The 13402-nt window shown below is 35.7% G+C and overlaps 1 protein-coding gene across 1 annotated transcript in view; it reads right to left on the bottom strand.

Moving 5' to 3' along the window:
* Window positions 1-2046: 2046 nt before the first annotated feature.
* Window positions 2047-13402, bottom strand: part of SERPINI2 (serpin family I member 2) — a 41508-nt gene continuing 30152 nt past the window's right edge. Inside the window, exons 7-9 of the mRNA XM_003766180.2 lie at window positions 10326-10412; window positions 5519-5608; window positions 2047-2295 (exon numbers count right to left, since the gene is read on the bottom strand). Coding sequence (XP_003766228.1) covers window positions 2219-2295; window positions 5519-5608; window positions 10326-10412 — 254 coding nt within the window. The 3' untranslated portion in view covers window positions 2047-2218. The remainder of the gene's footprint in view (window positions 2296-5518; window positions 5609-10325; window positions 10413-13402) is intronic.

Genomic DNA, 13402 nt, shown 5'->3' on the forward strand with positions numbered 1-13402 from the left:
AAAAAAGTGGGGCAGGTATCCAGGTTTCCTTCTTTCTTCCCCCTTTGACCAAAAGAGGATTCTTTGAACTTATCCTATCCATAGGATATTAACCATTCTCTCTCCCCATTATTTTCTGGTGGTGTCTCTCAATCCACGCATGGTGGTATTTATATTGGGAGTCAAGGAGAAATTGGACTTTCAGATCTATAAGGATCCTTGGATTATACAGAGATCACACTGGTCCTAGAGGTCAATAAGGATCCTTGTAAAGAGACTATGTATAGAGATCATACTAGTCCCAAAGGAAACTTGTTAAGCACCTGAGAAATGGATGTGAGGAAGACTTCATGCAATCATCATCTGAAGGTTACTCTTACCACATGTATTCTCTAAACTTATATTCACTTTCCTCTAGATTCTGGATACATTTGTGGGGGGAAAAAGAGATATTTGGAGGAATTTTTGTACCAACTGGTCATATAGTAAATATTCTTTTCTAAAACCTACTTAATATTGACCAGATAGTCAACTGATTCTAAATTTATTATTAAATGAATGGATTATCTGGCCATAATTTAGGAGACAGTTGAATTTAGAAACAGAGGAAACAGAGGAAAAGGTAGTTTAAAAAATTTTAAAGTAATTAACAAAAGGTCTAATAACACCATCAAAATATGCCTGATCTGAGTGTAGGCTTCCATACCTTGTGGTGCAGCTTGGCTGAGGAAAACTACTGGCAGAAAAGTGTAGCTGAGAAGGTTAAAGACAAGGGTCATGGCAACTTCCTGAGAAATCTGGCCAAGAAGAATTATAGATTTCTTTTCTGAAGAGAAAATTATAAATAACACTCACCTTCAGGAGGGGAAGTATAAGTTTGCAAGCAGCTATAAAACAACTTGAAATCTTACAAAGGGAAGGTCGGGCAACGCAAAGAGTAGCCTGGCAGGGCAGAGGCAAGCAACTGTAGCCTCTCTCCTTTCTGGGCTTATCAACCTCTAGGTAGTGGTGGTGGTGGTAGTGGGGGTGGGCAGGATTTTTAAATTGTGTCTGGGTCTTTGTGACCCCCTTTGGAGTTTCCTTGGCAAAAATACAGGAATGCTTTGCCATCTCCTTCTCCAGCTCATTTTATAGATGAAGAAACTGGGGCATAAAGCACTAAGTGACTTGCTTAGGGTCACACAGCTAACAAATGTCTGAGGATGGATCTGAACTGACAAAGATGAGTTTTCATGATTTCAGGCTCAATAAATACTCTATCCACTGCACTACATAAATGGCAGAAGAAGCCAAAAAAATGGATGGAATGGGAACAATGTAAGCATCTGTCATGAAAACAGCAGTGTTGACAGTCAGCTAGAATAAGAAGAAATGTACTTCTCTCCTTCCTCCTTAGAAATCTCATCCTCAGGCACCCAGTCTGCAAAATCCAGATTCCCTCTGAGGCCCTGAATTATAGAAACTGGATACTCACATATTCTTATAAAGAAAGCTATTTATAAGAGCACTATTTGCAAACAGAGCCTTGAGTGGCAAATCTATAGCTCAGAAGAAGCTGAGAGGTATGGAATAGACTGGGTTAGGGTTAGAAGGGTTCATATTGGGCACAACCACTAGGGGAAGAGAGTGGGCCATGTGCTTTATGATAGATTCCTGCTTTCATATTGAAGAAACAGTTTGTTGTTAGCACTCTCTAAAATTATGTGCCCTAGGCAAAACTCCATTGCCCTCCCCCAGTTATAACTCACATTTCAAACTATCTTTCTAGCCATAACTATTATTGGAACTTTTATAGGATCATAGATCCATGACTGAAAGTGCCCTCAGAGACCACCTAATCCAAGACATTCATTTATCTGATGAAGTAACTAAGATCTAGAGAGCTCCAATGACTTGCTCAGTTAAGTGACTCACCAGCTGAGAACACAGGGAATTTAATATCTCATTTGGCCATGTCCCAGTGTGAATGTTTTTATAACAAAATTTCAAAGAATTTCCCCATCTACTCTGTTTATATACCCGCTATAAAGTAGCAAGACCATTTATCCAGAGAATAGTGACTACATATACAGCGATAAGCCAATACATAACGTTCAATTTATTCGTTATACAGCCCTGTATTTTTCCATACTAGAAAAAAAAAAAGGAAAGGAAAAGAAATGGTATTTTCATAGTAATCGTGTTTGGCCAATCATTCATTTTCTTAGAATTCATTTCTCTTCAGAGTCTATGTCTTCATTTACAGGGAATCTATATCTCGTCCCCTCATCTTTTGTGCCTCTGGGTTTGTCACCCTTCCCATAAACAAAATTGATTCTAGGAAAAGAAAAGAAAAATCATTTTTGCATTTTGGAAGGAATATGTAGGTTGGAGGTAACAGGGAAAGCAACCATTAATTTATTCTTAAAACACCTCCTGCTCTAAATTTAAAAAAAAATCTTTTTCCTGTGTTGGAATAGCATAAAACATCATAGCCTTCTCTTTCATGTTCCATTGTTCAACTGGCTTCATTTATTCACATCCTTACTCACCATCATTATTCATGTTATTTATTATTAATCATATCACATGGAAAATTATAAAGCATTTATGAAATAACCACATTACAATGGAAATCCTTCTTTGAAAGAGCAAAACAAATAAAATATCTGTGGAAACCGTACTCGAATAATATGCAGAGAGAGACACATTCGAGGTATAATAGCATGGTCATCGACATGGTGGAGACTTCATCTAAGGCTTAGTAGACTTTTTTTAAATGCATGTTATATGAGCTCTGGAGGTTAGAGAGACTACTTCCCAGCTCTCTGTATTCCACTCAAAATCAATATTTAATACTCAAAGAGATGTTTTTTCATCATTAATGCTTTCAGACCTTCATAAGAGCTATAAGGAAGAGATATAAAAGCAAATACCTGTTTCTAGTCCTCCCTCTGATTGCTAGTTAAGAAATAAAGAATCAAGTACAAAAAAGTCACAAATAAATATTGTGTCAAAATTAATTCACCTCTTCTCAAAAATGACCAAGGAAACTGACTCAAATGGGTTAAGTGTATTCAAAACTGTCAGTGCTTTAAAGGAATGTATTTCCTCCTAAAGTGAATTCATGACATTTAGAAAATTATAATATGAATTCTAATGCATTTAAAAAAACAGACAATTAAAATAAAAATACTTGGTATTCAGTATGACTATGGAACAATACTTTGTCATTGGCCCAAAGAAGGTCAATCTTAAAAAATACAAGAACTACTTGTCAGTTGTGGTCTACTATCAATTAATCATCATGTATTTATGAAAATGTAGTTATAAAATGTAGTATAATATGCCAAATGTTGCAGTCATCAAGGCCTGCTGATGCAAATGTAAAATTAAAACCATTACTGTCTTCAAGGAGCTTATAGTTTAATGTAGAGTCGCTTTGTTGTGCCCAACTCTTCATAATTTCATTTAGGGATTTGTTGGCAATGACACAAGTGGTTTGAACTTTTTTTTTCCCCTCCAACTAATTTTTCTTGCAAGAAACTTGAAGCCAACAGGATTCAATGACTTGCCCAGGATCATACAATTAGTATCTCAGGCCAGATTTGTATTCACAAAAGTGAGTCTTCCTGACTTCAGGCCCAGCACTCTATGTACTGCACCCCCAGATGCCTGTACAATCTAATAGTTATTGATGAAAACTGATCATCAATATTGTTGAAAGGGCTGATCATGCACAGACCCTAGTACTTGGAAGTAAGGACTGCAGGAGATGAGGAAAAAACAAAACCTTCCCATCAATTGATCCTAATAGGGTATTGACTGTCCATTCATCATATGATCATTAAGTACTATCAGAACCAGCCAATTGGTTCCACCCTTTTTCTGGCTATCAAGTTCAGCCCCCCTTTTAGACTTCTCATCTCAACAATCTCTGTAAAGTGGGAATTTTTCATTAAAGCCTAATGGCTAAGCTTCATCACAAATAAATGAATAAGTGGGATTGGTTTGGAGCAGAGCTACACTGTGGTTTTGCTGATTGCTGCTATTTGGCCTTACACTATAAGCAGGTCACCTCTTACCCCCTTGGAACTTAGGAAATAAAGGAGGCAAACATAATCACAGCAAATGCCATTATTCTCCTGCCCATTGGTGCCCCCTGATGCTTTATTTCTCTCTGCTCTTGAGATTCAGTGATTATGTACTCATTTTAGAGAATAATAGTTATCTAAAGGTCAAAGATGTGTAGCTCAAATGACCTACTCTCAGCACATTTTTACATAGGCTTATCCCCCATTGCATTTATGATAAGTGTAGAAAGTTCTAAAACTATTCATTTCTTTCAAGATGTATCACTTCCCCTGGCTCAGTCAGCAAAAGAGACAGGTATATTCTTAGGTAATATCCGGTAGTGTTGGGAAGAATACAGACAAATATAACAGTAGCTGCCATTTATATAACATAGCAATTTTTCTAAAGAGAAACAGTTGGGCAGACAGAACCAACCAAGAAGGACTGATTTCAAGGGTTGCTTGAAATAATATATATATATATATATATATATATATATATATATATATATATAATTATTATTATTAAATAATAATTAATGTTAATTACATTAATTAAATAATTATATATAATAAATTATAATGATAAATACAGACTATATGAACCTAGGTAAGTCATTTACTCTCACATTTGTTCTGATTTCATATGTTCAGTTGCCATTTTAATGTACCATGATGCCTCTCTAAATGTAATAGAAGTTAGTTTATATATCCTATCTGAATTTAACCATGAATCTTTCCTGTGTAAACTAGTTTGCCTGAATAAACTTTTCTAATCCTTCTCTCTTAACCTTGTTCATATGCCCCCTCCTATGGGAAGACTGGGCTGATTCCCAAGTCCAGATGCTGGTGGTCCTGCTGATTATTTTTCTATTTATTTTATATATGTATACTTTCACAAGCACATGTCATCTCCTCTGTCCTTTAAGGGCAGGGATTATTTCATATTTTCCTTTTCAGCTCTCTTTTCATCCTATCACTTTACCTGTCTCTGTCCCTTTGGATGTCTTCTCCTTTCAGTGAGTTATTTCTGGAAGCTCAACTTTGGGAAAGGACCCCAGACGAGCCATTCTTAATTCTCTAGATTTAGCCACCATGGCCCAGCCAAGGAATCTCTCTCCTCCACCACTTCCTTCTCAGCTGCTCTTTTATTTGTTGGCTTTCTCCGCTAGAATATAAGCACTTTGAGGGCAGGAACTATTTTATCATATTTTTCTAAGCAGAGTAAGCATTTGATAAATGCTTATTGATTGATTTTTTTCTCCTCAGTATCATATAATCATCTTCCTTTAATACCAGTTTACATGGCAACATATGTTCCCACTATATCTTACCTCTGTTCTTATCCCAAGCAAGAGATGGCCTTTTCATATTAATAACATCCTCATATAAAACTTGTGCCTGGTTGCAGTTATCTCAGCTCTAGAAATCACTTTTTACTATCATGATCAGTAAATCATTCAACATGAGGGTCCCAATAACTTTACCTGTTGCTTTATTCTTCAAAATAAAAAAGAAAGGCCGATCAGCTACAAATTGGTTTGAAGCCAGACTCATAATTGCAGGCACCTGCCCACCTATGAGACAAAAAAGACATTATCAAAAGAGAAACTGAGATGAAAAGGCTCAGTGGGAAAAACACCTGCATGGATTTTTTAAATAGACAGGAAAGGCCACATTGTTTGAACAATTCATAAGCAGAAGAAATGACACATTTTCTAAACAGAGAAATTTGGAATAAATGTAAGTGATAAAGAGCAAAAGATAAATATTGTATGATTTCTAAAGTAATCTTCTCTATACCTTTCTGCTAGCTGGCAAAGAATGCCAGCAATTATGTTGTATTCTATTACACTATATTAGATTATATTGAAGATGTGGAAAATTGGTATTCCAGTTGGCCAATATCCAGCTATTCCATCTTAATGCATGCTGCTGACTATTCTTCCATGATTGTCTCCTGTCTACCCTTCAGCTTTGGGAAGAGAATAAGCATGTTTCAGTAGCTTGAAACAGGTAAATGCTAAATTTTGCAAAATTGTTTTGTAATGATGAAAGTTTTTTTTTTCTTGTCGTTGTTATGGTTGTTGCAAATATGCCCTTATATAAACGAAATTCTACATGCATGTATAAATCAAAATCCCCAAATATTTTGTGATGTATGCCTAAAAGATTTTTACTGTGAGACCTCATCCAGAAAATTGTGTTCAGTGTAGGGCACCTTTTTGAAAGGACAGTGATGAACTAGAGAGAAATATCAGGAAGGCATCCCCTATGGCAAAAGGTCTTGAGTTCATGCCAGAGGAAGATTAGCTGAAGAAAAGGAATTGTTTAGATTGGGGAAGAAATGACATAAGGAAAACTTAAGAGCTATCCTCAAGTATTTGAAGGGCTCTTGGGTGAAAAAGGAATGGGACCTTTTCTGCTTCAGATAGAAAAATTAGAAGCTATGGATAGAAATCACAAAGGAGGAAATTGAGAAATGGTAAAGAAAACATTCTCTACAGTTAGCACCATTCAGGAGTGAAAAGGTCTGCCTTGAGAGCAGTGGGTAAGTTTCCCTGTTAACAAAGGTCTTCAAGCAAAGTATAAATAACCATGGATTGGCTAGGTGATAAAGACATACAGTGTTCCAACAGGGCTTTGGTCAAGGGGCTCCTGAAATAATCACCAAATTTAGGCAGTTAGGTGGCACAGTGGATAGAGAACCAAGAATAAAATTAGGAAAACTATTTTTGAGTTCAAATCTAGTCTCAGAAACTTACTAGTGCTAATCACTTAACTCTGCCTGACTCAGTTTCCTCCTCTATAAAATGAACTGGAACAGGAAGTGGTAAACAACTTCAGTATCTTTGCCAAGAAAATACCAAATAGGGTAATGAAGAATTTAAACAACTGAACAAAAATAGTAACTAACTTCCAAGTTTGTTATGAGGATCAAATAAGATAATAATTGTAGTGGGTTTAGCTTAGTGCTTGCCATATAGTAAATTCTATATTAGTATCTGCTGTTGGCATTGTTGCTACTGATGATTTTAGAGTAGTAATTTATAAATTGTATATGCTTTGATTCTCTTCTTTTTTGCAGCTACATAGTACAATAATTAGAGTGATGTGTTTTGAATCAAGACGACTTGCAGCCTCAGACATCAGCCATGTGACTTGAAGGAGATTTCAGTCTCAAGTCTCCTTATCTGTAAAATGGAGACAATATCAGCTCCTCCTGCACAGAGGTGTTTTGAACATAATATGAGATAATGTGAGTATCTCATTTTGCAAGCCTTATATCTCTATATCAATACCAGATATTATTGTTTTATTAATGTTTGTCAGTGTTTTGGGGGAAAAGTTGATTACTTCCTTCTGGGCCACACCAATCTCATGTAGCTGATATTATTGGTGGCAATAACTTGTTTATCCTTGAAGACTTGAAATATGGAGATTTTTTAATGATTCTCAAAAACTCATAAAATATCTATTCCTCTCGTAAATATTTGATAGCAGCATAAAAGGATAAGAAAATGTACACTCTGTCAGAGATTTGTGACAGTCATGTTGTTCTCCTGTATGAAACACTAGGTTTTCGCCAACCAGTTGCTAGTTTTTGTCAGAATCATTCTGGTTCACTATGAGAGGAAGTCAGTCTCTTCCAGCACAAAGCAGGCTCTTCTAACTTTTGCAATTCACATTCACATATTCCATAAACCCCCTAGAGAATTCCCAGAACTCCCTGGAAGCTTTCCTCTGGGGCTTTTACTATTCTCTCTCGTACCAAGACTGGATTCTGCCTGCTTCCCTCCCTCCCAGTAAAGAAGCAAAGGCAAATGAGCAGTCAAACCTTTACCCTTCTTGGGTTCTGCTACCATCCTTGGCAAGACACTGTGCAGTCACACAATCTCACTCTGACAATAGGTCAGTTCTGCTTCAGCACCACCTAGCTGCCCTGGCCTGATGCTTTGTGATCCCTTTAAGGGGTATTTTTTGGCAAAGGACTGCAATGCTTGCCATTTTCTTCTCCAATGCATTCTACAAATGAGAACTCAGGCACATGAGGTTAAATGATTTATCCAGATTCATATAGCTAGTTAAGTGTATGAGGCCAGATTTGAACTTATGAAGGTGAGTCTTCCTGATTCCAGGCCCAGGGATCTATGCACTACTGTCCAGAAAGTTCTAATCTGTTATATACATATATAACTGTGTTTATGTATTTATATGTATGTATAGATGCATACATGATGCATGTATGTATGTATACCCATACATATATATACACATTGGTGTGCATGGTATATATGTGTGCACTGCATATTGTGAACATATGCATGTATGTGTGTCTGTGTGTTGTGTACAAGTGCATATGTGTTTATATGTGTGTGATTCTGTGTATCTGTTTTGTGTATCTCTAAATATGTATGTGTATATGTATATATTGGTGTAAGTATATGCATGTATTTGCATGTATGTGTGTTGTGTATATGTGTGTAGCAGATATGTCTGTATGTGTGTATATTGTGTAGGTTTATGTAAGTATGTGTGTAGTGTATGTGTATATATGTATATTTGCATGTTTGTATGTATGTGTCTGCCTATGTATATTATGTGTGCACATGTTTTATGTGTTGTGTGTGTGTGTGAATGTATGCTATGTGTATGCATGTGTGACTGGGTGTATTCATATTCATATGTTCGTGTATTCTGAAGTCAGGGAGATCTGGGCTCAAATTCCGTACCAGACACTTGCTAGCCACGTGTCCTTAATCTATTCCCTTAACTTCTCAGGATCTCAGTTACCTTATTTATAAAATTAGAGGTGGACTTGCTATCCTCTAAATTTCCTTTCAGCTTTAAATATGTGTGTATATATGTATGTGTATGTGTGCATTTATCTATCTGCATAGATATATCTATCTGTTTACATTCCCATACATACATGCATCTGGGAAGGGGATGGAGCTGCCTACTACTGCATATTCACACCCAAAGGACAAGGTCCCTTTTTGTGAAAAATGGGCATTACATGGCTGTTGAATTCCCACCCGAAGCTGATATTTTATGATGCTAGGCTATATTGGTCCCACTTTGCTTTACAGAGTAACTTCAGCACAGTGGACAGTTCCTTGGCTGATAACAATATGGCAATGTTAGATTTAAGGTCCTTCCATTTAATCTACAAATTTTCTTGATGTTGCATGCCATTTGAAAATTAATCTGAATGACATGTTTTAATGAAGCACTGTTCTCGATGTGGCTATTAACTTGTAGACATTTGTCAGATAGACAGATTAAAAGATATGTTTTTTAAAAAGGCATGCACTTGAAAATATTGGTTTGGAACTGAAACATTATATGATTAGACATTACAATAAATCATTGGGAGACTCATTAAAGTTCGTTTGTCTCCAATTTCCAATTAGTTCTCCTAGGTTTAAATAAAAGTTTTAAAATTTGTCTATATTACAGAATTATGTGACACTTAGGTACTATATAAACTATCATTAATTAGGAGAAGTGGACCATGAAAGCATCATTTTGGTATAGTAAATGGCAACAGTCACCAAAGTAGCATTAGCCAATTTGGGAAAAAATAGCAATAATTACTGATGATATCTAACATTTTTACATATCACTTTAATGTTTGCAAAGCACTTTACAACTATTACCACATTTAATCCTCATAGCACTTAATCCATCTAAGACATATTCCCAGAAATTCAGTTAAAATTATATTTTTAATCCTTAATTTTTTTTTAATTTTCCATGCATTTGAAGATCCCCTATATGCCAATTTACATATTGCCTGGCTTACAAATATAATAACAATAGCAACTAACATTTTCATGGTGGTATGTGCCAGATACTATGCTAAATGTTTACAATTATTATTTCAATTGATCCTCACAACAACTGTGGAAGGTAGTGCTATTAGCATCCCTATTTTACAGATGGGAAAAATAGTACAAACAAAAATTTGGTGACTTTGCCAGAATCACATAGCTAGTGATTATTTGAGGGTGGATTTAAATGGAGGTCTTTTTGATTCAAGATTCTATCCACTACACCACTTAGTTGCCCCATCTAAACCTTACCACACCAATAGATCTATTTCCTGGGTATTTACTGCAGCAAAACAATGAATATTTAACTTAATGCAACAATTTTATTATCTTGCAGAGTACCCAAGCTATGTAGAGGAAAAACAGGAAAGATATTTGTGGACAAGGGGTCACCCTCTGATAGTCATTTCTCCCCAGTTTTCCTGCCATTTATTTCCAAAGCAAATGTCAGTCTTACCAGTTGATGCTGCAGCTTCACTGCCATCTTCATTTATCACAAACGCAATTTTTTGTGTTATTTGAGACACATACAAATCAGAGGAATCTGAAGAGAAAATGGTGAATATATTCAATTATGAAAGAGAATAATCAGGAAACATTGCCACAAAGACTGACGAGCACTGTATTTCCTTTTTATTTTCAATGATCAGTGAAAAAGAGTAGAAAAACCAAAGTTATTTTTATTTGATATTTAAAACCATAGGCCTTGAAATAGGAGGCATATTAAACATCTAGACCCTTTTACTAGAAATTGTATTAATGAAATAGATTTGTTTTGAAATCTTGACCTAAGTCTAATCATAGATATATTTTCCTTATTAAACAAATGTTTCATTTTAGATTGTCAAGTCAATCTGATCATTTTGTTATTAACTGATATTTCTAATGCTTGTTGAGAGAAGGAGCTTCCCGTTAGCTAAAGCAAACAAGTGACAAAGAAAAAATTCTGAAATGAGGGACCTTCCTCCAGTGGAGGAACATGAGAACCTGCAGAAGACCCAAAATGGAATGTCTGGAAGATCTTTTGGTATGACCTGAAGCTTCAAATGGGGTTATTTGGGGATGGGTGGGGATGTGCCTTCATGGATCAGGGGCTCACCACCCAGAGGAACCAATAACTTCATAGGAAGGTAAGTTTGGGATGGGGAAAGAGGAAGCTCGGGAAGAACACATAAATAAGCTCTAAGACAAGACTAGAAGCCGATTTTGGAAGGGTCTGAAAAGCAGACCAGTTCTAGAAGCAATAGCAATACAAATCTGTCACAATGCAATTGAATAGGTGTGGCATCCACTTCATTTCAGACAAGTTGAAGAAAATAAGAGGAACAGGTCTTCTATTCTTCAAGCTGTGCTTGACAAACTGATCTGTGTAAACTTGTATAAGAAATCTGCACTTTCTAAATAGCTGAAAACCTTTTAGTTATTCTAAATTGTAAGGGGGTCCAAATTACTAAAGACACTGGGAGTTGTATTTCTTTTTAATTTTTTTTTTTATGTGTGAAGTAATTGGGGTTGACTGGTCTAGGGTCACACAGCTAGTAATTGTTAAATGTTTGATTCTAGACTTAAACTTAGGTTCTCCCGTGCTCTATCCATGCTGTCATTTCACTGCCTCTGGCTGTATCTCTTTAAGTCCAGGAAGAATAAAAACTATTTTAGGAGCCAGGCAGACAGACAGAGACAGAGATGGAGAGACAGACAGAGATGTACCCACAGAGAGACCAAGACAGAAAGTCAAAAAGAAGGAGAGAGAAAGCATAAATGGATGTAATTTTCCAAGAGACTGAAGAGATTGGTACTAAGACTTGAAATGTCTTTCCACTTAGATCACTAAAGAGAATCCAGTAGGGATTTTGTGTACTTGAAACTGCTGGAACAATGGGATTCACTCCATTCTGTTTCTTTCTTCTGTTTTGTGGTCCGAAACAATGAGTGGCATTGTTCATTATGAGATGTTTCTCCAAACCAACTGACTGGATCTACTATAAATTGATATTATCTGTTCATAACTAGACTGTCAGTCTTTTTGAAATGATTCACTATTACACTCCATAGCAGCTATTCTACCTCCTTCATCTGTTCCCAAGTCTCTTATGACACCTTCCCCCACCTCCTCTACTGAACATTCTACCTCATAATTCTCTAAGAAAATTGTATCTGTGGAGAATGCCATATATAGCTCTAGTTTCTCTCTTTTCTCCTCATCTGTCTCATATCTAAGGACCAAGTGAACATCTCAAATCAGATATCCCAAAGACAACTTAAATCCAACTTATTATCCTTCCCCCAAATCCAGTTCTCTTCCCAATTTGCCTGTATAGCAAGGGTACTTCCATCACCCAGTTATTCAGTCACAACTTTTATATTGTGCTCAACTCCTTTTTCTTGCTCCAAATCTTATCATTTCTACCTTCGCAACTTCATATCTATCTATCTATCTCTTTCTCTCTCTCTCTCTCTCTCTCTCTCTCTCTCTCCATATAGATATAGATATAGATATAGATATAGATATAGATATAGATATGGATATCTATCTTTCTCTATGTGTATATATATACATATAGATATGTATATATATAGATATATAGATATATAGATAGAATGATACAATTCTTTCTACTCAAAGATAATGGTATACTCTAGTTTGAGTTCTTATCACCTCTTGCCTAGATTACTGAAAGAAATTAAAGTATAAATGAACTCTCAAAATTAAATCTATTTAAAGCTAAATATATGCCTACATATTCATGTACACACATACATGCATACATACATAGAAACATACAAAGTTTTATTAGCAAGAGCCTTTTAATGCATCTCTGTGTTCCATGCCTATCCCTATTCTAATTCTTCCACCATTCATTTGTTAAAGTGGTCTTTGTAAAATGTAAGTCTGATCAAATCGTTCCATTACTCTATAAACCATGATGGTTTATTATTATCTTCAGTATCCAACATAAAATGTTCTATTGATAATCTAAATTGATTACTTTACTCATTCCTATATTTCCATTCTTCATCTACTTTATTCCCATTGACAAACATTAGTATCCAGGTAATCCGGCATTCTTATTTTTCTTTTTACTCCAAACTTCATGTCTAAAGGCTTTTGGACAAAGGCTTTCTAGGCTTTGTATCTGCTATTCTGCATGCTTAGAATGTTCTTCTCTTTACCTCTGACTTCTAATTCTAGACTTTCCTTCAGATTCAGCTCAAATTTTTACTTTTATCAAGAGTCCTTTCCCATTGCTCCCAGATTCTAATTCCTTCCCCTATGAGATTATTTCTCTTCTACTTTGTGTCTTCCATGTACAGCCCATCTATAATCTGTTTTATTAGAACAGATTCTTGGGGACTATTGACTATTTTTTTTTGCTTTTCTTTATATTTTAGGTATTTAGCATAGTGAATGTTACATAATAGTAGAGAAGAATTTCTCCAACATTTTCAAGGCAGGCATCCCTTCTAGCCACCCACAGTTTTACATAGCATAGCTCACTTCACAGTAATCCCATCTGTGTTACCTTTTAGACC

The sequence above is a fragment of the Sarcophilus harrisii genome, chromosome 3 (assembly GCF_902635505.1).
Source record: "Sarcophilus harrisii chromosome 3, mSarHar1.11, whole genome shotgun sequence".
NCBI lineage: Eukaryota > Metazoa > Chordata > Mammalia > Dasyuromorphia > Dasyuridae > Sarcophilus > Sarcophilus harrisii.